This window comes from Amborella trichopoda, chromosome 13 (assembly GCF_054954075.1).
Source record: "Amborella trichopoda isolate Santa Cruz 75 chromosome 13, AtrichopodaSantaCruz75HAP2 v2.0, whole genome shotgun sequence".
NCBI classification, from domain to species: Eukaryota; Viridiplantae; Streptophyta; class Magnoliopsida; order Amborellales; family Amborellaceae; genus Amborella; species Amborella trichopoda.
In genome coordinates this window covers 4,868,071-4,894,182 of record NC_142348.1, presented here as the reverse complement: position 1 = coordinate 4,894,182, position 26,112 = coordinate 4,868,071, and the positions used below count along the sequence as shown (strand labels likewise).

Below are 26,112 nucleotides of genomic sequence, written 5' to 3'. Positions count from 1 at the left end.
TTTACTCCCTTGGGCTAAAGACTTTCTTTGGAAGGATTTTTTACTCAATTTGAAATTTTGGGACCACCTCCTAATAATCACTAGATGATTATCGTAAAAGAAAAAATTTGAATTTTGAGTTCACGAACACTTATTTTTCACCTTTCTAAAGCTTGGGACGTTCTCTATTGAATCATAGGATATTATTTACTGGGAAAAAGACATACACCCCCATTCCTATAGTAATAATATGAAATAAATCCTTCATCTATGGAAAGCCCATGGATCCTCTTCAAGTTATAACATTTATTCTTTTTGTTTTTTCTAATGTCCCCATCATCATCATCATCCATGAACCCCTTCCTCCCTCTCTCTCTCCCTCCCTTGAACCTCATATCCCTCTTGTCTCTTGAACCTCACAAGTAGGTTAAAAGAGGTATCCCACATTCAATTTATATCATGAAGTCATTAGAAAAACGAAAGGTTAAATGTCATAATTTAGACAATGAAAAAAGTACGAAAGGGGTCAAAGAACTTTTCTTTTAAATCGGAGGTTTGAGATTATACTTATAGAGATAAGGCTCTATATCTTTTTCCCTTATTTTTTTCCGAGTGGGTAAAGAGTGAGATTTAGAATTTTTTTTCCATTGAGGCAAGTCTACAGGTTAAAGAGGTTAATCCCCGAAATTTGGGTCATAAAATTACTCCTCAATTGGGTGTTACTCGAGAGAGTAAATGGATGATAAGCTTTCGCAGGAGCATGAAATGTTTTGCTTAATTAAATAACTTTCCTTACAATTATCCTTGGTTTAATGGAGCAAACTACCTCGGACCCCTAATTTCTGTGTTATTTGTGAATTTTTTCACTAATTTTTGTGTTATTTCTGAAGTTTTACGTGGTTGGATTATGAGGAGAAGAACTCAAGTATTGGCCTTAAGTGACAATTTTCCCGTGGCCATTTTCGTATTTTTGCACATATTTTAACACATTGTCAAAGTAATACGTCTTTTAGATTTGATACTATCGAGAGAGAGAGAAAGAGGAATTTCCAATAATGTGATAACAGGGGTAATTATCTACTAGCCAGTGGTAGTATTTAGGAAAAGCGCTCGGGCTTAATTGTTTAGCGCTTGACGATTTACAACGATTCTACCCACTTACTCAATAAAAAACAAAAAAAGCCAAAAAACAAAAAAAAAGGAAAAAAAAGTTGCACTACTTTGCACACCAACTAGTGTAAAAAAGAGAGAAAATAAATCAAGGAGCTTTAGGCATAATGGAGCATCTTGTTGAGTAAAACTCTTTTATTAGGAAAAAATTATGTTTTTTTTTCTTTTGAGAGGGCATCTCATCCTTAACTTGTTTATGGAGCCTTGATACCTTCTTGTCCTTAACTTTAAAAATGCAGAGAGAGAGAGATTCTGATGGTGGCCAGTACAAAGAAACACTATCTCAAGTTAACTAAGGAAAAGGAAAAGATTTTGATGGTCTGAGACCATTTTCAAAAGACAAAACATACTCACTCCCTGATAAATATTAATGGAGCTTTTTTTCATAACCCAGATTTAGCGTGGTACTGGTGTCATAAGAAATAATGATGGTGCATTTATTGCTGCTGTGTTTGCAACACCCTTCGGTAGGGTTTCTAAAAAGTACACAAATTTTTTTGGCTTGGAAGGGGTTAAACTAGCCATTCAGCTACATTGTTTTTCTTTTCAAATTGAATGTGACTCATCCCTTATGTGAAGGTTATTCCATAGCGTTGCAAACCTCTGTGAACGTTATATATAGTTGTAGTCAATTGTCAATACAAACTATCTAATCGCACATGGTCTATTTCCTACATCTTTTGTGAGGCCAACACGGTAGCCAATATACTTGTTAAGAGGGCTACATCTCGTTCTGAAGCTACAGTTTGGTGCTCTTGTCTGTTAGATTCTATTTCAGTTCATTTACTTCATAATTTGGCACAATTACTTTATTGTGAAGTGATTTGGTACAATTACTCTATTATGAAGTTGTAAGATAATGAGTTGTTATTCCTTTATTATTATTATTAATGAAAACTGGTAGGGGGCTTCTCCCACTTATTTATAAAAAAATGGTCTCTCCCTAAGATAAATGATTTTTTTTTTTTTTTTTGGGTATGGATAAATTCGTTTATAAGATGAATATTAGAAAACAATATTGGATATTTTTTATATTAAGAGAAAGTCTCATTTTTCAATTCTTAAATCACACTAGTTCATAAGTAGGGTCTCTTTTTTTTTGTTTTGTTTTGGAGAGAGAGAAAGGGGTCGGATAGTGGGTGTTTAAAATTTACCCATTTGTTTTATTTTTAAAGTGGGAGATAAGTTTTGTCCTCCCCTAGGCGGGAGACCGTGTAATAGAGTGATCATGTGGGACCACCAACAGTATCCATAAATAGTTTGATCACTATGATGCCGCGGGAGCATAGTGTGCATCTCATCTAATTTCCATAAGTAGTAAAATGAAGAACAATATAAAAACTAAAAATAAACTCACAGGCGCTAGAAGAGATGAAGTGCTTGTGAAATCCAGAGCTTTGCTACCTAGAGAGAGAGAGAGAGAGAGAGAGAGAGAGAAGAGAGAGAGAGAGAGAGAAGAGAGAGAGAGAGGCTGAGAAGCCTTAGAGGAGTTCCCTTGTCAATGACGAACCCCTCTGATGATTTGGACGATCTCCTTGACAGTAAGCAATCCTTTATACAGAGCCCAATCTCTCTCCCTCTCTCTCTCTCTCTCTGGTTTTTATGGAGGAAGATTATCCTGATTGAAAAGCAATAAATTGATTAAATTTCCTATAAAATTTGACGTAGGTGCTTTAGATGATTTTGAGAAGCTTGATTTGGGTTGTGGAAAGAGGTATGTCTATTATTTTCACCAAAAAACCCTTTCATAATTTCATATTATGCTCCTTTAATTTTGGCTACCTTTAATGTTTCTGTTTTTATTTATGCTGAAGACTTATTGGGTTTTTTTACTTGGAGGAATTCAGACGTGGTTCTCTGCAAATTGATGAAGTCCTTTGAGTTTCTTTGCAATTTCAATGTCATAGAGATTACTTGTTTATATTATGATTGATACATCCTATGAAATTATTTTCCATCTTTTTTTGAAGTAGTATCTCTCTCTCTCTTGTGTTGTCCTTCATTAGAGAATAGAAAAGTGGAGGTATGCATATAATATGTTCGTCTTCTTTTAACTTCGATGAAATATTGAAATTCTGTATCAAAATTTGGACAGTTTTCACCCTCAATTTATCAAAAAAAGAAAAAAACTCTTAAGTTACTGCCTTTTTTATTTTTTTCCATAAAATAAGCTTCTACCTTTTTTTCTTAAATAGTTGTGTTAACTACAAAAATTGGTGATGTTTTGTCATCTGTTTCTCTTTTAAGCTTAATTGTTCATAATTTCAATATTAGTTAAAACCAAAATTCAGCTCCAATTTGTACATTGGAGGATGAAGCAATATGGGAGGAGTTCAATCACAACGAACAAAATAAGCATATCTGAGCACACATGATTACTATATGTGGAATACTGTATGGAACCAACAAGTGATTCTCCAGTTCTTCGTCCTTTCTGTGTAAGACAAACATGTCAGCTGTAGGGGTGCTCTTGTGTTGAAATATTGGTAAATGTATGGGGCTTCTTTTCACCGAACACTTTTGAGTTTGGAAGGTCATTTCAATTATGTCTCGCAACTTCCTGGATATAGATTTGACCAAAAATATCCATGATTTGTATAAATTCAATGCAATTTTTCCTAACTGCCTCTCCGCACATAACCCTTTTTGAGCAATATGAATCACCTCATGTAATTCTTCCGGGTTTCCTCCATAAATCTTCTCCAAGGGCCAACATTCATCTTTTTTCGGGAGTTCTTATGTAATAAAATTCATCTACTTTGGTCCCTCTGGATCAAATGCCTTAGCTCTATGCAAGCCAAAATTAATTAAATATAAGCTATCTAAGTTGACTGGTTGAAATAATCTAATGTCAATGGTCCACTAAATATGGATAGACTAGATTAGAAAAATAATTAATTTCAGAAAAAGGCTTATTTCATCGGTTATTTGAGATTGCATATGATGGAATTAGTGGCTGTGAGAACTCCATGACCTAACCCCTAAATTTGGTTGGTATGAATTAAGAAATGTTTTCATGGAGTTCAACATTTTCAATATTTCACCAATAGAAAGTTTAAAAGATTATCAGAATTGTATTGCTTGTGAACATGTGTCAGCTATGCCTCTAAGGGATTCTGTCGGGATGAGATTATAAGGGTTCACTCAATGGGTGGAACACATGGAGTTTGATATGGGGCTTATAGAAGAAAGGTTTGCATGTTATGTTAAGGAGTTTGATGTCTCCATTGCATCAAACAAAAAAATGAAATTGGTGTTCTCCTTGATTCATACGTAATTGCTAATGAAAATTTTTCTTCTAATACAGATTAGTTAGAAAAGAAGACAAGCCATTGATGAAGAAATGATTTGATTTTGTTCCTTCCTTTTCATTGTTCCTTCTAGGAATGAACCGAATGCAATATGGATCAAAGTAGGTTTTTTCTTTGAAATCTCTTAGGAATGCAATTCGAGATAGTCCATGACAATAGATCTTTGTATCATGCCAATTCTGCTTTCAGAAGTTGCTTCTCAAAACAGTTAAGATTTCCATCAACATACTCTTTGAGGACTGCTTTAAGCGATATATCAAGAGGCCTTCTATTTGCTTTTCTTGGGTCCATTTGAATAAGCAGTGAGTTGTGAGATGTAATGAATGAGACTGAATTCTACACCCTCAACATCCAAGTCTCTGGATCCACCCTCACACCACTTACATTTTCACATATCTGAGTGGTATAGAGATATTTAGTTCACTCTTTAGGTCATTTTATTGCATCCGGTACTTAATCTATTTGTTGATGTGTATGAGGATTGCTAATGGTGGCATGACCCAGCTGTGTATAGATATTTTCTTGACAGTCTTTTCCAGTGCATCTCATGCTTACCCCATTTTCTCTTTTCTTTATTGTTTGTGGAATTTATTTTGTTTGTGGAATTTATTAAAATGCACGAGTTCAACTTTTTGACATTTTACCCATATCTTTTGAATTAGTTTCAAATTACCCATCAAAATGCTTATCACCATGAGTTGGAATAGTTGAATAAGGGTGAAGTGTTAAATTGTTAAAAAGCTAGGTGGATCTTGAGGAATTTCCCCTTTTGTGTGTGTGTGTGTGTGTGAGGGGGGAGGGATTCTCTTTGCTCTTCTTTAAGAGTGATAGAGAAGTGAATTTTCAGCGAGGTCATTGTTGTGACTGAGATATCACCCAGCATTTCATTGATGCTGTAAATTAGAGGCATTATGGTCCTTTTCGCCTGTTGGCTGCTCAAGCTTAGCCTAATTTTGTAGCTTATGGAGCAATTCCTTTGGTGTCTTGATTTTCCAGGACTGACGAGTGTAAAAATGGGTCATTAAAAGATGTGGAAAACAAACAAGAAGGCCCTTCTGTCCAAGGGCTAGGTCTTGGATTACCCACACTTCGCCCTAAGAAGAAGGGTAAACAAAAGGTTTTGAGTGGTGGCTCAACGGGAGTGGATTCTTGTATATCTGAGGCCCTTGACAAGCTTACTCAGCAGACAAAGGAAACAATTAAAGGTTTAGAGTCATCAGCCCCAGAAGACCCAACTGAGCAGATGATGGAGAACTTTGCCAAGGAGTTTGCAGAGCTTTCTGGGTCCCAGGTATGCTATCATTTCATCTGGGAGTTCTTAATTCGTCTTGTAGATTATGTTTTTTTTTTTTTTTTTTTTGAGAAATTTTAACATCTTGTAGATTATGTTTGTTCATTTAACATTATTTGTGGTTCCCCAGGAACTGGTTTGGTTTTCTTCATATTTCGATTGGTTGTGTGGATTTCTGTCTTATAAATTGTTATGATTCTTCTTTGCTACTTTCTTTTTGGATGAACATTTTTTGTTGAAACTTAACTGTGAAGAAAAGGAAAAAAATGGGCACAGCTTTAGTTATTCCCTTAGGTTCAAGACTTACAGTTCATGCGCCTGGAACTTCACACATTTTGGTTGGCATTGTTTTGTCAGAACAATCCGTACATCTTAACTTGAAGAATAGAGTAGAATAAGAAGAATGACTTGCACATGCTTAAAAAATGAAGTCTGCATGTATCTGTTTCTTTTTGTGAACATTAGCAAACATTGTGACTGGACCAACATGTATTTGCAAATAAGCAACATTTCAACTTTTCAACAAGTGCGGTCATTCAAGCCCCTAATATTGTGGCCTGCTCTCAGAGAAATCTACAAGCCATATGTGACATCCAACAATCTTTTTCCATTTCCTTAGCTTTGTATCCCATGCCTGTTGTGGTCTTGGTCTTTGTTATTTTCAAATACTCCTTTATCGAAGAGGCCACTAGAAACTATTTTGGGATCTCCTCTACTCGTGAGTCTTTTCCCGATGACCTCTTGTGTTTCAATTGTGTTTATTCCTTGTGAGAGTCTCTAGATTAGTTTTCTTGAGAGAATGGGAAAAGATTCGGGAACAGAGTTTAGACATTGTAAATATATTCATTATCAACAATATTTATTCTGTACATGCATTTTTAATGCAAGTGTTGTTGTTGCTAAATGCTTAGGGTCTTCATCAATATGCATGAACCAATGGACGCTTTTTTTCTTTTCCTTCTATCTTTTTTTTTTTTAATTTATGTTTTGACAATTATGGAGCATGGCATATATATGTATTTGGTGTAATCGGAGACTTGAGATCCTACAACCTTATGCAGGTTCATTGGATTTTGGAAGTATGGAACCCATTATTAGGGAGTTATCCGACATATTTTAATGGAACAATATCTGAAATCAACTGATCCAATAAGCCAAAAGAATAAGAAAATATAATTACTCCTGTTAGCATTTGTACGTATGTCTTATTCTAGAAATTTAGGTTACTATTTGTTCATTTTGTTCTTTGTGTTTTTGTAGGACATGGAGTCCATGGTAGAAACCATGATGCACCAGCTTTTGTCCAGGGAGATTCTTCATGAACCTATGAAAGAAATTGGAGGTAGATACCCAAAGTGGTTGGAGGAGCACAAGGCCAGTTTGAGTAAAGAAGATTACGAGCGCTATTACCACCAGCACCAGCTTATAGTAGAACTCAATGATGTCTATGAAAATGAACCCAACAACTTCACCAAGATAGTTGACCTTATGCAAAAAATGCAGGAATGTGGCCAACCTCCCAGTGATATTGTACATGAACTTGCCCCTGATCTTGACCGATCGGACTTCCAACTGTAAGTGCTCACATGCGTTTTTACAGTTAATTAATTTTGGGAAAGTATGCTCCCAATCGCTTGCAGAGAACCACAAGTGCATTGGGGTCATCACTATTGGATGAAATGAATCGTAGCGTATTTGTGTCATTCCATCTCTCTCTCTCATACACACACACCATCTATCATTTCATCTGACAGTGATGGCCTAAATGAACTATGGTTTAGCCAAAAGATTTCATGCTCCTGCAAGAGCATCTGCCTATTTACTCCCTCGAGTAAAATCCAATCTACGAGTAATTTTAGGACCCCAAAATTTTGAGGATATGAGCCCTTTAACCCATGGACTGAAACACAATTTTTTTGCAGATCGCAGGAATTGGTTGATCCCACATCGAATTGTTGTGTAATGTAAACCATTGATGGCTGATGCCCTAGTGTCCAAAAGTACTTTATTTCCTTTTTTACAGAAGTTGGTATATATTAGGATTTTCAATAATATTCGCATTAGCATATGTGTGGATCGAGATGATTTTTGGGTGTAGTAGATTCGCTGCCCCTCTGCCGAGCATGCATTTGAAAATTTGTGGGCATCGATTCTTCCTGATGAAAGCTTTAAGAGCCATTCTTGAGAAAGTAGAGCAATCGATGCATTTTAACCCATATATTGTGGTGCGTGTAATTGTCAGTTTCTTTTAGATGAAGAGCATATGAAATGATACAGATGATGAATGTGTGAAAGGTGATTGGGTTATTGGTTGCTTTTGCTGTGATTAGGGCCATTTGTGTCATGATACCTGGATCATCACTTTTTTTTAATGATGGGATGCTTTATTAGAAATTTTAATAGGGGGCAGTTTGGACCAGTGTTCGAAACCCTGGATTGGATGGGTGAAACGGCTTTCTATAAATCCGATCTAGATCGGCGACTTGCCAATCCAGATTGGCAAATCATAATGATTCTCTGGTGTGGGTTAGGTCGTCTGAGAATTAGTCTACAAAAATAAAAAGAATGAAATATGAAAAAGGAAAAAAAAAATATGATGTGTGGAAACTAGCTTATGGAACTGGGCGAGTCCATAGGAACTAGCCTGATTTTGGTTCCGACAAGGAATCGCATCGGTCTAGACCGATTTTCGGTCTGGATTGTTGATTCCGATCATGACTGTGGGATTTTAAAACACTAGTTTGGACCTTCGAGTTTGGACGAACCACTTAAGCCCATTTGGACTCCCTAATTATGTGGTAGAACTAGAACTCCCTTGCAATGCATTGGAATGGTTGGGGTGCTATTTCACAAGCGCGACTAAGAACTGTTTGAACTCACCACTTAGGCCTATTTGGACTCCACTTATTTAGCTGCAGGACTAAAACTTCCTTAATAGTTGTACAATGGATAGGGTGCCATTTAGTGCTACTAAGATTAGATTAGATTTGAAAAAAAAAGCATTAATATTTAAAATTATAAAATACATTAAAAGAGTTGTGTAGCTTCATAGTTGGTCGAATTGCTTAAAACTGGTTGGTCTGATCTGTCAAATATTGGTTTTAGTGATTTTTTTTAAGTTTAATTTTTGTTTTGGATCAAACCAACCAAAACATCGGTTGGCGGAGTACCAATTATTGATAGTTATGGAAATATTCACTCGTGCGACTTGAGAATTAGAACTTCGGAGTTTCAATGTCAAGCTAAAGGGTTTTTACTTGTGCGACTTAAGAATTAGAACATCGGAGTTTCAATGTCGAGCTAAGGGGTATCGTGTGTATAGCATGTGGATGTGGACAGGAGTTTTTGGTGATATTGTAGCATGTGATCTCGACCGATGAAGAGTGCCTTGATGGGTCAACGAATCTAATTTTTTATAAACCCCATTTGAACTATGGATAAGCGCCTTTTTTAAATGGGGTGGCGTAATCCTTTGTACTAAAAGGAAAAAAGTTGTGGTATTATTGTATGATCTATATTTATTATGTTGAGGGTGTTTTTTTTATTTTTATTTTTATTTTTCTTTTTACTCCCATTTTAACTTGGAAAAAGTTTATATAGAGCCCAGGCTCTAAACAATCAAATTAGAGCCTACTTCAAAACATTAATTAGAATAGATCGTTTTGTTGCCCGAATATCATCAAATTAATAATCTCGACATCAAGATGCATGGACATGAGAAAAAAATGAATTTCAAGTTTTGGAAATAAGGCATCTTGTAACGCATTTTTCGACCGCTAATTTTTAAGATTTTCAAGTTTTCATAGATCTGATTGAGAACCACTATTTTTTAAGCTTTAAATTTTACAACTAAAGATAAAAATATAATTTAAGGCTATCACAAAACTTTCCGACATTGAAACCATATTTCTCTACACTATTTGAAAGTGGGCTCAAATTTGATTGTTTAGACCCTGGGCTCTATACAAACCGCACCTTTTTATACAAACCGCACCTTTTTAACGTTAGAGTTAGTTTTATGAGTCCCCCGACTCATAGTATTCTTGTGTGGGCTCCCTCTACTACCCATTTTTATGCAGATTGTGGATCTACATTTGTAGAGATCCATGATCTACGCAATGATGATCGTGTTTATAAAAAATAAAATAAAATAAAATTTTAAAACATTTTCTTTTAATTTTTTCTTATCCTTTAGATAGGAATCTTTAGTTGTGGAGGTTCATCTTAGAGATGGACGATTGTGAGTCAATGGGCTAGTGACTCTGTCGACTCACAAAACACTTTTCCTTTTAACTTAATGTTAAAAGAAAAAAGAAAAAAAAAATAATTTTCCTTTGAACTATAGTTAGAAAAATATTATTTTTCGAAACAATTGCTCATTCAATCAAAACACGTTAGTGTTAGATCTTATTTCCGCTCCTTTCTGCTCCCCGTCTGCAACTAGGGGAGTAGTCCAAAGTATACATAACCATCATTTCATTATGTCCTCCTAAACAAAAGAGTGAATCTTTCATGTATATGGAACTCAACTCGTTCTATTCGTAACAAGTCTAATATAAAAAAATAAGTATGTATTCATCACAAATAATAGAGCAGAATGGTTCGGAGTACAAAATGTTTTAACGACTAGGATAAAGATTTCAAATTGAAACCTTAGATATATAGATGGATCATATCCCATAAATTCTTCTTCTTTTGTCAATCAACATCTCTTTCTTTTTATTTTCTACTAAAGAGGATTGTTTACAAATAGACTATTTATCTTTTGTACATGAAAGTCACAATTATTCTTGTCCCTTAAATTTCAAAGTGTGTCATTGAATAGGTACAAAGTTTCAAAAAAAAAAAATCCAAAGCAGCCTAAAGTGACAACAAACTGCCTTATGCATTTGAGTAACATTCTTTTGGATGACTTGGAACAATTTTATGTAAAGAACAAAAGCCAAAACCAACCCTCCAAGATGAGGTTCATTTTGTGGGGATAATTTTTCAAGAGGGACAAATTATTGAAAAAGTTTATTGGATGTCTCATATAATTGTTTAAATAAATAAACATATGGGACGTCCAATAAAATTATTTGAATAATTTGGCCATCTTAGCCTAACATAGGGGTAGCCCTAACATGATTAGCAGTTGACATTAGCAATGCTATGTCTTAAGTTCGATTTCAATTCCTATCACACACAAAAAAATAAAAAAATAAAAAATAAATAAATAAAGGGGCTAATGAGAAAGAAATTCTATAATAGATGGTCAAGGAGGGTATCTCCAAGACCGCTAATGGTCAACTTATTGTTTACAATTACTCAAATTTAAATCAGCCTAATTAATAAAATAGTGATTAACTGTTCAAAAAAATAAGGGGTATATCTCATACAATTTCCTTTAATAATTACAAGGAACCAACCAAGTGTTAAAAATAAATCAATAAAATGAATAAATGATACTATAAATAACTAAAAGTTAAATCTTATCACACATCTGATGGGGAAATCCAGTGCCTGCCATTGACAAAACTCTTGACAAGAAAAGGCTTTGCAGACATGAAGTCAAGCTCTCTTGCCCATGACACCCCTCTTGCTGAACCAGCACCAGGGCCCCAGCATCTATAAACTCCAAAAAATGCTTCCCTGTAAATAAAAAATAAAAAATATAAAAAAATGAAAAAAATAAAAATTAAAAGGAGATTCAAGAACAAAAGGGTAAGGTATGTTTGTAGTTCGGTTATTTTTTTAAATGACCCAAACTTTAGAGAATACAAAGATTGTCCATTGATATGAGTAATGACTCATTGTGACTGTTCATGGTGCATTGACAGTAGCTAAAACCAAGCTCACTCTCAAGTGATCAAGCTTACTTTCTCTGGTTGCTTCTATGATCCCAATCATCCCATCCTTCGTTGGAGACAATGTCGTCGAAGTATGTGTACGCAAAGACGACTCTCGAGTACTGGCCTAAAGCGCGACCAACGTATAGCGGCCCAGTTCCGGTTACCTTACAATTCACGAATGCAAATCCTGTCTTCTCAAGTGGAGATTGCCGGGCTTGTGCAGCTATAGACCCGAACTTGGTTGCAATAGAATGTATTTCGCAATCCTACAATAAGTGGAAATGCCTGAGATTCAGCTCCATGTCACAATGATTCGTACCAATGGTTTAAAAAATGGATCGGTGACTTGGATCGGGTTTCCAAAAAATCGATTCGGATCGACGAATCAGCGATCCGGATCTCGAATCGGGTAAATCGGTCAGAATAAAGCTTAAAAAAAATCCGAAAAAATTATTAAAATTCATTATAAATATTGTTTTTTAGGAATTCAATAAGAAATGAAGGTACTCCATTAAGAATTTTCATGTTTTTGAATGAATATGCGAATATTGATATGTTCTTTTCCTGCATGAACCACCATTCAGCATTTAATTTACATCACACAAAAGGATAAATATATAATTATCATGGAATAAGTATATCAACATACATGGACTAAAATAAAGCATAAAATTAGTAACATATGATCTAAAAATAAAATGATAGACGACGTTATTGTTCTTCTTGGTCACGCTGGTGCCATTGATTGAATTCGTTTAACAATTCATTGATTCGATCTAAACACGAATCATCGATATTAGCAGGCGTCTGACTATTCTCAAATCCCTTAGTGTTAGTGTTTTGTTGTGTTCCCAATCTAAAATCCCCGAATATTGTCCATCCTTCATGCTCACCTGCACTGTCGTGCTCATCCCTACACTATTGCTGTTGGGACTCGATATGTGAATAATATGGCTGGGATAGGGTGGCCTCAGAATCATCATCTCTCTCATTTTCTCTTTGAATAATATGGATTAAAAAATAATAATAATAAATTTTCAAAAAAATCGATCATGGATTAAAAAAAAAAATCACAAATTTTCAAAAAATTCTATCATGGATTACAAAAAAAAATTCGATCATGGATTAAAAAAAAAAAATCACAAATTTTCCAAAAACTCTATCATGGATTACAAAAAAAAATTCGATCATGGATTAAAAAAAAAATCACAAATTTTCAAAAAATTCAATCATGGATTACAAAAAATTCGATCATGGATTACATAAAATTCGATCATGGATTACAAAAAAAAACAAACAAACAAAAAACAAAAAATTCAATTGTGGATTACAAAAAAAGAAAAAAACAATTCAATCATGGATTACAAAAAATTCAATCATGGATTACAAAAAACTCTATCATGGGTTACAAAAAAAGCAAAAAACAAAAAATTCGATCATGGATTACAAAAAAAAAAACAGACATTTCGATCATGGATTACAAAAAAAAAACAAACATTTCGATCATGGATTACAAAAAAGTCGATCATGTATTACAAAAAAAAAAAAAAAAAAAATTCCATACGGGACTCGTTGATTCACTGTTCGGACTCGCCGATTCCGTACAGTGAATCGGCGAGTGACTGTACAGAATCGTCCGGTTCTCTCTAGAACCGGACGAATCCCATTTTTTTCGTCGATTTGATCCGTCCATGGCGATTTTCGAGTCGAATCGGGCGAGTCCGGTTCGATTCGGCGTTTTTTTAAACGCTGATTCGTACTATTGGAAAGTAAATTTGAGATAAATTAAGGGGCTATTGATTATCATTGATGGAGGACTCAGTCGTCATATGCTATAAAATAAGATTATTATTTTTTTAAAAGGTTATAATTTTTATTAATTAAAGCAAAATAAAAAATATTTTAAAATATATTATTTTAAGCTATAACTTACCCCATATAATTGAAAAAACAACTCGGCCTATTTTAAGCAGCACATAGCAATTGAAGCTCAGTAGGAGGTAGCTTTTCGGTCTTCCTGCAAAAAAGCTTAGAAGTGGATATTTGAGGAATTTTATACAAGAGAGGGAAATGTATAAGGGCATTTTGGAGGTTTTTTTATGGGAACCAGTACAAAAAGTTTGCAAATAGTAAGATACACATTCATCTCACGGTTCATGTGACACGATCCACTGCAACCATTTGACATCCACCGTCCAATTTTTATGATGGACAGTTGAGATAAGATACAGACTGTTATAAAGTTTGTAGAGTGCAGGGAAGCAGGAAAGAAAAGGGACTCCCGTTGATGAGTGCCTAAAAAGTTGGTTTTCTCATTGCGCACCGAAAAGAGAGAAACTTTTGGAAATGACCGACCACAAAAAGATACAAAAGTAAGAGAGAGAACAAGGAAAATCTAGAGAGAGAAACAAAGGAGAGAAGAGAGAGAAAGTTTGAGCAGGGGAGAGAGAGAGAGAGATGGGACATTGCATGCTTACTTTGTACATGGACCTGCCGTTGCCGAAGATGAAGTCGATGGATCCCTCGATGTAACAGTCCTTCAAGTAATGCCGCCCCGCATCGTCACAGAGTGTGTCCTGTGCCCCATAGAATCCGCACCCCACAAACAGAGCCTTGTCTCCCGATATCCGGAATGCGGCCGCCTGCCACCCTTCCATCCCTGGCATTGGGGCCGGAGCCGTATTCTACAGACAAGTAAGATAATCAGCAAAATGACCCTAACCATGAAATTTTAGAACAAAAACCCTAAATTATCACAGTGCACTTCACCCGAGCCCAGCCCAGCCCAGCCCACCCAACCCTCTCAGGGCTGGAGCCATGGTCTACGTGGATGGATGCCTAGCCCCACCTCAATTTACCAAAATGACTTTATTCGTAAAATTATTCACTGGATGCATGCCAAGACTTCCACGGAGAGCGTTCCACACAACCATGACCAGGGCTACTGAAGTGGTCACTTGGATCCAGACCCAACCCATACCCTTTGTTGGGTCCAGTGAGCTCTGGGCCCCGATAAAAAATAAATAAATTTATTATAAATATTTTGTAATACATTAACAATATTACATATATATATATATATAAGGTTGGGTGACCTTGATCCAGATCCAACCTGACCTGACCCAATAAGGTAGACCCAATGTAGGTTGGATCTAGGTTATTTGAATCACAAAACCCAACCCAACCCAGTGGGGGTCTGACATATGAATCTAGACTCGGACCTGTGTTACGTCAACCTGTCAACTCGACAGTCGACCCAATCCAATTGCCACCGCTATTCAGGACCCTTTGTGTTTGTGTTGACCCCTAACATGGGCCTTCTAAAGCCTAAAAGTGCACCATTCAAGAGTGTCTCTAGGTTCAGCGGACCTGGATCTTGCAGGTTCCAGGTCTATTCCAAGGTTTGTTCCGGACCTGCTGGGTGAAGACCAGCTGGAAGCAGCCATATTGGCCATGTCATTAAAAAGACTCTACTCATACAATTACCATAATACCCTTGATGACCCAGCCTCAACTCTCGGAGTGGATGTTGGAGCCGTATTTTATAGAGAACCGAAACCGAAACCGAAAACGAAATTTATTAAGTTACCTAGGAGAGATCAACAATTTAATAATTTTATCCATATATTTTCCCTTATGTATAAAAGAAAAAAGAGCGCTCTTTCGACCGAGCTCACTTTTAAAGCATTTGGAGATCCTGACCACTCTTTTCCTCCATGGAAGTGCTCGGTTCTAGAGCGGTCCGAGGTCTCCATCGATCTTCAGACTGTGTTAAAGAAAAACTAAAAAATAAATAAATTTGGAAAAACCTTGTGTGTAATTATCATAAAAAATTAGCCATTTCATATTTTCCTATTTGTTTTTGTGTTTGTACGAAAATTACTCTTTTCTTTTTGGTGGGTGAGAGATGTAGAGAGAGAGAAGGCACACGTTTGTTTATGTGAGAGAGAGGTTCATGGTGATGCTCAGAGCTGAACAATATGATAGCCACAAATCTCCTCTCTCTCTCTCTCTCTAAAACACACATACGAGCAAGCAAAGAAGTGAATGCATGGTAATAAAATAGACCTTAAAGCTCATATTTCTAGCTGTGAAATGGTTAGAGAAGACAGTAACAGAAGCAGTGTTATAAGTTCGTAGTTGCTGGCCCGTTGGGCCGAGATCACTTGCTCGGTTGTGCCATTCGATAACCGTAACATCACGCCCCGCCCCTTGAAGCGTTATGAAAGCTTTACTTGCAGGCACCACTACCTTCTCTCTGCAAAAAACACACACCTCACCATTAATAATCTAGAGAGAGAAAACCCACATGTAATAACCAGCAATGTGTGTGGGAGAGGAAGAGAGAGAGAGAGAGATATATATATATTCAAAGGGGATTATAGCAAATTTGAGGAGAAAATAGAGAACCCACACGTAATACCCAGCACCAATTTGAATGGTGACATTCTCTGTGTTGCCCTCAGGGATTGAATCAATGGCTGCTTGAACAGTTAGAAAGTCGCCGAAGCCTTGGCAATCGACTGTAATCGTGCGTTTCCCGAGCGGTTTAAGCCATGGGTGGTGGCCCCTTGGTCGGGATTCAGACCCCAATCCTCCTAAAGTTGCCGAATTCAGCAGGAAAAACAACCCAAGAATCGTGAAGACATTGGGTTGCTCCATGAGAGAGAGAGAGAGGAGTTAACAGAGGGAGATGAAGAGAATTTATAGAGAGAGAAATGAACAATGGTGTAGAGAGAGAGAGAGAGAATAATACTAAGGAGTTAATAGGCGGTGGTATGAATGTGAAGGTATGTAAACCAAGAGGAAGGTGACATGAGATTTTCACGGGTGGTTTTTATTGATTCATTTCGTTTTAGCGGCGTCCAATTATCGTTCAACGGTCCGTATTCCGTTATCTTTTCGGTGCTTATTAAAAAGGACCACGCCCTTTGAACGTAATTACGATGGAGTCCTCTTGTTTTCAAATCATAATATCCATAGCTCAATGGAACACTAAAAAAACAAATAAAATAAAAATACCTAGTATTTCTGAAGCGCAATTACTAGTAATTACTACTTAGGGAACCTTCTTGCATGTCCCTGCATATTATTTGCAGTTTTATCCCTGTTTGGAGATCTGTGCCATTTGGACTTGAATGGATGGTTAGGATTGCATCGAAAAAAACGTCACAAGCATAATTATAAACTTATATTTGCTAGGAGAAACATAGATGTCCATATTTGAATAGATGGCTAGGATTAAGATAAAAAAAAATGTCACAAGTTGACACCCTATATGTTTATCTGGCCATGGATAATGCATGACATTGTTTGGGGCTCGTTCTCAATTTATGTATCCGATGATCAGATTGTTGAATATTTTCAAACATACGCTAATTAGTTAGGAAAATGTTTTGACGATGATGATGGTATACTACGAACAATACTAGTTAAGCGGATTTATTGGGGCAAAACTTCTAGGAGACAACCATGGAAACGGGTCTTTTAGTAGTAATATATTACTAAACACTTTACCCCCCACCCCTATCTTTTTTCACTTCTTTTTGGTAGAAACCATCGTTTCTTAAAATACCCCTTCCCGTACCTTGAACATGCGACCAAATCCTTCGGACGGACCCCAATAAACCTTTCACCTGACTGAGTTTCTAAACTACCGGAGTGCTTATGAGACAACAATATGCCGGGTCGAATATCTAAAACACTGGATTGAACCCACTCCAGTAGTAAAATTACCAGAGTTATATTACAAATCACCGGTCTCCAAAATAAACAAATAGCCAGACCGCTCGTAAAGATGACCGGACTGACCCGCCAGGAACGTAATTGCCGGATTGAAGCTCCAAAACTCCAGACTATTTGACGTAGCCATATTCAACTATGCCGGACAACCAGTGCATTCGTAGGAGTGCTTGTGTTTCCAGGAAGAATATCATCGGGGTGATGTGGTGAATTGTCGGATTGCAAAATATCTAGGGAGAAAACTACCGGTTCGATGTTCTTCACATGCCGGAGCGCTCTTCACAAGTGTCGGAGTTGTTATTTTACAGTGAACTACTCGTCGGAGCGAGTTCACTAAATGCTGGAGTGCATTCTAATGGTGCAGGAGTGCGTTTTACAAGTGCCAGAGTGCCTATTTTATAGTCAACTATTCACCGGAGCGAGTTCATCAATTGTCAGAGTGAATTCTAAAGATGTCGGAGTGCGTTTTACAGGTGCCGGACTGCCTATTTAACAGTGAAATATTATCCGGAGTGCATTCTCTACGTGCTCAAGTGTAAAATTGGTCGGTTAAAAAGGGAAGGGCAAACTTGTTTTTTTTAAATTTTTTTGAGGTTTGGGGTATTAGTTATAAAAGTTAAATTTTGAAAAAATTTAGTGAAAAAGAATTAAAGTGGGGCAAAGTGTTTAGAAACTACATTTTGAGGTGTTTTTAGTAATTTTTTCTTTGATATTCTATTTCGGAAGGAAACATTTGTGACGAAAAACACGGCAATTTAATGACAATTTGTTTTTTCTGTCTTTTAGGCCGAAATAACGGTCGTCTCTGAGCAGTTCAGTGGCGAGTATGGCGTATAGCGTTTTGTATTCTTGACGAGACATTCGAACGTTGGGGAATGATAAGGAGTGTGAAAAGTGACAAAAATTAAACTATTTTTTATTCGTAAATTAATATTTAAATAATAAAAAGTCTAAAATGCCCATTGTTGCTTTTCATGCTTATGCAACTTAAATATCACAGCATTTTTTTATTATATTTTACTCGGGAGACTTTTAATACAACTACTTTTACAGTCAGTTCCGCATACTTGCTTTAAAAGGAAAGGCAACTGTATTAAATTAGTAAATGGTTTGTTACGAAGGAATGATTAATAAATGATTAAGGAATGATTAATGCAAGTGCAGTGAGATTTATGACTGAAAGCTTTCCCCTAGCGAGATTTGTCATTTTTTTGTAATGTTATTCGAATCTAAGGGACAATTATCGTTGTGGGACCAGCGGTGGCAATGGACCCGGATCTGATCCGGGACCCGAGGGTCGACCCAATCTAGGTTTGGGTATGCGTCCAAAACTTGGATCTAACAGGTCGGGTCTGGGTCCAAATCTTAAACATTATTCGAGTCTAGGTCGGGGTTTGAGTCTTATAAAATTTTCTAGGCCCCAATATATTAAGTGTATTTAAATATAGTTAAATACATAGATATTTTATTTTTTGGGTTAGGTCCAATTGGGTATGGGTCCCATGATATTTTTTTGGGTTCAAGTTTGATTGGGTCCTAGTCCAAGTCCAGGTCCATATCATTTTTTTGGGTCCATGCTGAACCAGACTCAACCCAACTAGTTGCCACCCCTATTGTAGGTCATCTCATAAACAATTTTAATGGGTGCGTATACCACACTCCCATGGGAGCATAGTTCACATTTACTGCCCCAATACGAAGATATGCTTGGGAGATTTGAAAGTTTTGGAACTATTTAAAAATTATTAGATGATTATTCTTGAATAAAAAAAAAATTGAAGTTTGAGTTTTCTTTTACTTAGATCTCACCATCTAAAAATTGGACAGTATCTTTTAAATTTTAATACATTATTTTTTTCAAATGCATAGAGCTTGCAATTAGGAAAGCTTTTCAAGTGCAACGAGTGAGTAGTTAAGATTGATGGCTAAGAAATACCAAAAAGAGTATACTTCCGATATCTTGGATCACTAATCCAAGAAAATGAAGAGATTGAGGAATATATTGTATAAAGAATTAGAGTTGGGTAAGCGAAAGGGAGATGTGTAAATAGAGTTTTATGTGACCGCTGCATATCAATAAAGCTGAAAGATAAGTTCCATAGGACAACTTTGGTAGAGTATTTGACGGTCAAGAAATAATATACACATAGAATGAGTGTAGCAGAAATAAAGATGTTAAGATAGATGAGTAACAAGACAAGAAGGGATAGAAGTTGAAATGAATACATTCAAGAGACTTTAGGTATGACACTAATAAGCGATGAGATGAACTAAAGTAGACAGCTTGGTTAGTCATGTGCAGTGTAGACCCAGTACAATAGCTGTTAGGAGGTACGCGTCAGTTCAAATGGAAGGCTAAAAAATGACAAGGGATAGGGCTAAAAGGATCTGGTTTGAAGTAACGAAAAATGATGTGGGGATAATGATCTCAGTAATGGTATGACCCTTGATAGATTGGAATGACAGAGTACGATTCGTGTAGCCAACTCCAATTAGTTGAAAAAAACCTATGATAATGATAAGGATGATATTGAGGTCAATCCATGATCTAAGAGGTTATATCTCAAAAATAAATTTGAAGTCCTAAAATTAATCCTAAGAGGGGTTTTACTTGAGGGAGCAAAAGTACAGTATACTCCCGAGGGAGTATAATATATTTTTCTTGGCTCACCAATTATAAGCATGATATTATCGTCAACAAATTTTATAAGGATATTATCGATTATGTCTTATTTAACAATTATTTATCAAAATTTTATGTGAAAGTTTCTTTTTTATTTGGATAATGTGGTTTAGATATTGATGTGTCACTTTTTACATTATTTTGAAAACCGTGTTAAATTCATACCATCCAATTAAAATAGACAGTGTAGAGCATCGTGACTTTACTTCTACAAATAATCTTACAACCTTATTCAAATCATATCTTTCTGACAACTTTATACTAATCATATCTTTATTAAAAAATTATATTATCTTTCTTTTTCAGGGAATATGACTATGTTTGAACTACTATTGCTCCCTACAACTATACATCTCTCGGTGAAGTTTGAACTTATGGCACATGTGGTCAATTGGCTGCAAAATGGTGTGAAAAAATACATTGGAACCAATTGATGAGTGTTGATGAGGTTTATAAGCATCACGGTTACCAAGACCGTGATGATCTTTCATGGCACAATTAGATATGTTAAAAGTATTTTAGGTATTAAAAAAAGTGAACAGTGAAAAAAAGGGTATCGTTGTAGTCTTCAAAAAGGTTGGTTTTTTCTTTTAAAAAAATATTTTTGATAATTTTCCAAATTTAATTAAATTAAAGAATTTAAAAATTACTTTTAATCTAAGAGAATGCAGGTCTGTCTCTCCTTCACATAATCATTCCTCCCTAAAATATTTCTTTATAAATCTTTGTGGCAGTTATCAAAATAAAATGACAAAGTTGTCAACATCATATACATCTATCTCGCTCTTTAACACGTACAAGGCTCAAACCAAGCCCTTATAAGTAAGGGCACACATCCAAGGCTTAACCACTCTTGACCACCCCGATAACTGTGTGGGGGTAGTTTTTCACACCGGGTTGTTGTGAAAATATTTATGTGAAAATATTTTCAAACGAAATAACTCTCATATAAAATGCGACGGGACCAATTAGTATGAAAACACTCGTACGGATGAGGTTTCTGCAAGGCTTAGACTATAAAAACAAAATAAAGCGTCACCTCAAATCCTTGTCCAAAGGCAATGAAAATATCTATGATAGCTCTAAAATCAATTTCCAACACCGACAATAAAATTTGAAACTCAAAAAATGGTATAGATCTTGCGGATCTATAAACACGTACTTTTAGGGCGAAATGGATGGTCTAGATAATTTGTTGTAATAACCATACTTTAAGAGATTGAAATCCTAATGTTTTTCACAACCATAATTTTCAAGCTAAGATGATCGTTATAAAGGTTTTCTAATACTTGAATTGCAATTTTAACCGGAGGCTTTACTTATTCAAACCATTTTGCAACTCTTACACCTAATCATCATTAAATAAATAAAGAAAAAATTTATATAAGGTTGCAGCTTTAAAATGTAGAATTACAAATGCATTTAAAAAATCCATTGGAGAAGGTTGTTTTAAATTGAAAAACCTTCTAATTGATCATCTTGATATAGAGATATAAGAATATGAAAAAGAATAAGATTTTGAGTGCAAGAAATAGTGCATCTTGCAACACATTATCTAGATCGTTTATTTTCAAGATTTTCATATGTTTATAGATTTACTTGATTTTAACTACTTTTGAAGGTTAAAATTTTATAATTAAATTTGAAAATATATTTTGAGATAATCTTAAGATTTTTTGACATCAAAATTATGATAAAATTTAGTGGTGCGCCTTAATTGGATTGTTTAAGGTTGCTCCCTATACAAACCACACCCATAAATAAATAAATAAATAAAACCCACACATAATCATTTGGGAGAGTTCTTTTATATGAAAATAACTATTTTCATACGAACCCAACGTGCCCCAGAGTTCAAAGGAACTAATTGAGATTCAGTACAAAATAATTTAAAAAATGTCCCATGCGACTTAGCCGTGGTGGAAAAATCGATAATTGTGGTGGATAATATAAGAGGACTATGTCATTTGCAGCATGGCAAATGCTCCTTCAAAAAAAAAAAAAAAATAAATAAAATAAAATAAAAAATAAAAATAAATAAATAAATAAATAATAATAATAATAATAATAAAACCTCCCTGGAGTGGCCTCCATTAGGTCATTGAGACTGGATTATAAGGTTAAAAGGGAGAAAATTCGAAGTTTTAATGAAATCAGAGCATTACGGGACTCAAAGTGTCAGCTCAAAGCATAGTTGCAACAAAACTTTGGGCGGGTCTGCAGTGGATGGATTTCCGGGCAATAAACCACAAAATCAGCCAATAAGAGATACCAACGGGTTGGGTTGGGTCCGGACCTAAGAATATTTCTTTTGAAGTTTGTGTTTGGTCAATAGAATAATGTATCCATCCAATTCGACATCTAATAGTCAAGATTAATTGTGACCACTTTGTACCAAAAGTAAATAGTCTCATTGTATACTTTTTCGTATATATATAAATATATATACATTCGGTTTATATAAAGCATCAATATTAAATAATCAAAGTAAAGCACACCTCTATATCCACCTGGAAGATATAGCTTCAGTGTTAGAAATCGCTTCGATGGCTTGTGGATCTATTTTTTAACCCTAATTACAAAAATCTAAAACTCTAAAAATGATGCAGATCGAACATATTGACAAACACTTGAATATCACATGGATTAAATCCACTTTTCATATCTATACTTGTTGAGGATGTGGAGGGTTTTCTAGCATTGAAACAACCATATTTAGTAGGTTTTTAAGGTTCGCCTAACTTTTATAGTATGAGGACCACGCCATATATATATATATATATATATATATATAGAGAGAGAGAGACACAATTGCATAAAAATTATGGTTTAAAGAAGGTAGGAGATATTGAGAAATGGAGCTGATTGGAGAGATAGAGAGCTTCTAGTTATGGAAGGAAACTAAGAGAGCCCAAGTAAGTTTGAACCCTGGAGAAGAAGCTCAAGAGAGCTTGGATCTTGCCCAAGATAATATTATAAAAATAAAGAAAAAATAAGTTTTAATATGAGATTGTGTTATACGGGGAATAACTAAGAAGTACATTCGTATTTAGTACACGTGTCGAGTCTCGAGTGCCTAGTACATCAACCCAAAATTCCAGTAGGGCGCCGACACGTCCATACAGATATGGGTGGGCAGGTCCCTCTAAATGAACCCATCAATCTATCCATGAATAAATGATTTTTGTTCAACAAACAAGCAAAGAAACAAACAATAGAAAAAATTGGATTGAATTGGATCTCATTTCCAAGATTAAGCAACTTCCCAACAAGTAGTAATAGTAGTTAGTTACACTGTTGCTGCTGCTGCTGCTTCTTCTTCTTCCTTGCCTTGTTTTTATTCTTTCAGTTGATTGGTTTGATTGAGTTAGAGGAATATAAGAAATATATGATGAGTGGGTGAAGAATAAATGAAAAGTAAGAAAATATTAAGAAGTGGTTAGGTTGATCGGGGTGTAGTCTGTGTCTTTTTTCTCTTCAAGTGTATGGGGCGGGCTTGGGCATGCGCTTGACGATGCCACAAAGCCTGGCATTGTCGGGCATGTTGTACTCGTCCCTGAGGGATCGGGCCGGAGAGACGACGCTGAGGTAGAGCTGCTGCCCCAGGTACTGTCTCTCCCAGAGCTCAGACCGCAAGCTCCACATACCGGCGTTGTCGATGGTCAGCAGCACTGCTGTCCACGAATTGGGGTACACCTGTATGGTGTGCTTGCTCACAGCGTCGAGTAGGTTGTAAACCTTGCGGCTTGCTGGTGTCCACTGCCCGCCGCTCATCCCGACGGCGAAGAAGGAGTAGCCATCGAGGTGCCACGACTGGATGCTCTTCTCCCTGTTCTCGAACACGATCTCGATGAAGTCACGGAAGTTCCCCTTCACCACGGCAGGGGCCAGCTTGATTTGGGGGGAAGCAGGTGGCATGTCGGCGATCGCCTTGGTGTCGAACACGCGGGCGGCCACACCGTAGTACTCGGCGAGCTTCAGAGGGGTGGAGGGGCGCACGTACGAGACACCATTCATGGCGTAGCGGAGCTTACTTTTGACGAATCCAACGGAGTTGGAGAGCTTAATGGTGCGTGTTATATTGATCTGGCCATAGTGGAATGAGCCCTGGGGGTTGGGGCGGGCAGCACTGGCAGTGAGGTTCCACCTGAAGGACCTGAACTGGTTAAGGGACCAGGCCACACCGGTAGGGGCCGGTGGGAGCATGAGGGGTGCGGGCTTCTTGGAGCCGGTGTAGTGGATGAGGGCTGTGGCAGTGTGGGTGTACTTGTTGGTGAAGCGGGTCGAAGCCACAATGTAGTAGTCACGGGGGACCTTGTTGGCAGTGACTAGGACCGAGTAGCACTGCCCCACGTGGACGTCGAGGGATTCATAAATGTTCTGTACGGTATGGGAGCCCTCAATCTCAACCAGCTTCAAGGTATGGCCCTGAATCCGGAAGTTGAGTGATGTCTTGAGGCCAACATTGCAGATGCGGTAGCGGTAGGTCTTGCCAGGCTCCATGTTGAAGAGTGGCTTGTTCGCCTTGTTGGGTTTGTTCATCCCATTGATGAGGACACCATCTGGCTGGCCGATGGATCGGCCAGAGTCGAGGCGGCGCCTTAGGGTGTTGTGGTCAGAGGCGTACCAGTCACCAATGAGAACAGTGTAGTCGTCAGCGGGGTCGTCAAATGGGACAGGGATATAGAGGCGGCTGTTGATTCGCAGGCCGCCAAAGGCACCGGCAGCCTTGTGCATGTACATGGAAGGGAAGTAGAAGTAAGAACCAATCTGATCCTTGACCTGGAAATGGTAAGTGAAGTTCTGGCCCGGGGGGATTGGACAGTTGGTCCCGGGCATCCCATCCTGCCAAGAGTTCTTCCTCTGCTGGATACCGTTCCTGCACAACACAGCATCATCATCATCATAATAAAATTCAGAAACAAATAACATGAAGGAAGGAGGCATGGGTGGCTTTTATCAGTGATGTTACCATGAGAGGAGGAAAGGTTGGTCCAGATTGTTGAAGACATTAACGACGATGTTATCGTTGGTGGTCGAGTTGATGTTGGGACCAGGGAACTCGTTGTTGATCAGGATAGCCTGCAATTCCATGATACATTTATCACGTTACATTTTTCAAGCATAATTCAAATTCTCTCTCCAACAAAATACTCAATAAAGAACAGAGAAAATTGAAAAAAATTAAAAAAAGAGACTCAAGAAAGAACCCAAACAGAGTTGATGGGAAAAGACATTGAATAACATTACTGCAGAAGCATTCCTTTTTTGTTGGGGGAATGAAAAAATTATCATTTGGCGATAGAAAACACAGTGAATTGAATGTTACTATCTTTTTGGGAATGAAAAACAAGAAATTAACACAAAGAAAACACCATTTGAGTAGTACCTTTTGAGGAACTCCAAGAGGAGATATGGTGCCATAGGTGATGTTCCAGTTGAAGTATCTGTAAGGGTTTTCCGCCTCAACAGAGAGATACAGGAGCGGGAGCAGCACCAACAATGCAATCCGAGACATCTTTTTGTTTCTTTTTTCTCAACTAGTTCTTTTGGGTTTTTTTTTTTTCCGACAAACAAACAATCACAAGTCCGTTCAAACAATTAACTCGAATGGACGTAGAAAGAATGACCTGCAACCAACCAAATATATGATGATCATACAATTCTCAACGTCTCTTTCTCGAGAAGTTTCATATATACCGCATGCATTACAACATACGAAAAGAGTAAGGCCGACAACAGGCCGGGTACAAAATGCAAAACAAGAATAGGGCCAGCAAAAGGCCGGATCAGATACCTTACGACAAGGGACGCTCTCTCAGACTAGCGCGAGGCCATGGTGGTGATTCCCGACCGGCGCTATTATCTTTGAGGTGCGCTCCTTTGAGAAGATGAAAAGAGGCTAATCGGGAGAGCGTGATGCATCCATCACTCTCCCCGTGCCTTATATAACCGCACCGCACCTCCGCTCTATGCGCCCACCCAAGACACCCGTTCAAACCCCACCCATTTCATTTTTTTATTTTTAACATAACAATTCTCTTCACATTGTACCGTAACCGTCTTTCTCATCTGTTTTTAGAGAGAGAAGGAGAGGTTTTTAGA

The 26,112-nt window shown here is 36.9% G+C and overlaps 3 protein-coding genes across 4 annotated transcripts; 1 reads left to right on the top strand and 2 right to left on the bottom strand.

Annotated features, from left to right (window-relative positions):
• The first annotated feature begins 2,513 nt into the window (after positions 1–2,513).
• On the top strand, positions 2,514–7,817 carry LOC18428783 (peroxisome biogenesis protein 19-2). Its single transcript, XM_011623057.3, has 5 exons — positions 2,514–2,690; positions 2,818–2,863; positions 5,457–5,751; positions 7,012–7,325; positions 7,674–7,817. Exons 1-5 carry the CDS (start codon positions 2,651–2,653, stop codon positions 7,717–7,719), a joined length of 741 nt encoding a protein of 246 aa, XP_011621359.1. The 5' UTR covers positions 2,514–2,650; the 3' UTR covers positions 7,720–7,817.
• Positions 7,818–10,976: 3,159 nt separating this feature from the next.
• PME5 (Pectin lyase-like superfamily protein) lies at positions 10,977–16,470 on the bottom strand. 2 transcript variants are annotated; one of them, XR_016048087.1, is made up of 6 exons: positions 15,997–16,395; positions 15,651–15,840; positions 14,060–14,266; positions 13,516–13,599; positions 11,610–11,848; positions 10,977–11,382 (listed from the first exon to the last, which is right to left on the bottom strand). XR_016048087.1 is itself a non-coding variant. In XM_011623092.3 (5 exons), the coding sequence occupies exons 1-5, from the start codon at positions 16,242–16,244 to the stop codon at positions 11,226–11,228; spliced, it is 1,041 nt and encodes a 346-aa protein (XP_011621394.1). In that variant the 5' UTR covers positions 16,245–16,470; the 3' UTR covers positions 10,977–11,225. The 2 variants fall into 2 exon arrangements, 1 of the variants encoding a protein (XP_011621394.1); XM_011623092.3 differs by lacking the exon at positions 13,516–13,599 and having other exon boundaries at positions 15,997–16,470.
• A 6,754-nt stretch (positions 16,471–23,224) lies between these two features.
• LOC18428785 (L-ascorbate oxidase homolog) lies at positions 23,225–25,925 on the bottom strand. Its single transcript, XM_006838083.4, has 4 exons — positions 25,805–25,925; positions 25,397–25,637; positions 24,980–25,089; positions 23,225–24,886 (listed from the first exon to the last, which is right to left on the bottom strand). Exons 2-4 carry the CDS (start codon positions 25,523–25,525, stop codon positions 23,485–23,487), a joined length of 1,641 nt encoding a protein of 546 aa, XP_006838146.1. The 5' UTR covers positions 25,526–25,637; positions 25,805–25,925; the 3' UTR covers positions 23,225–23,484.
• Between the last annotated feature and the right edge of the window lie 187 nt (positions 25,926–26,112).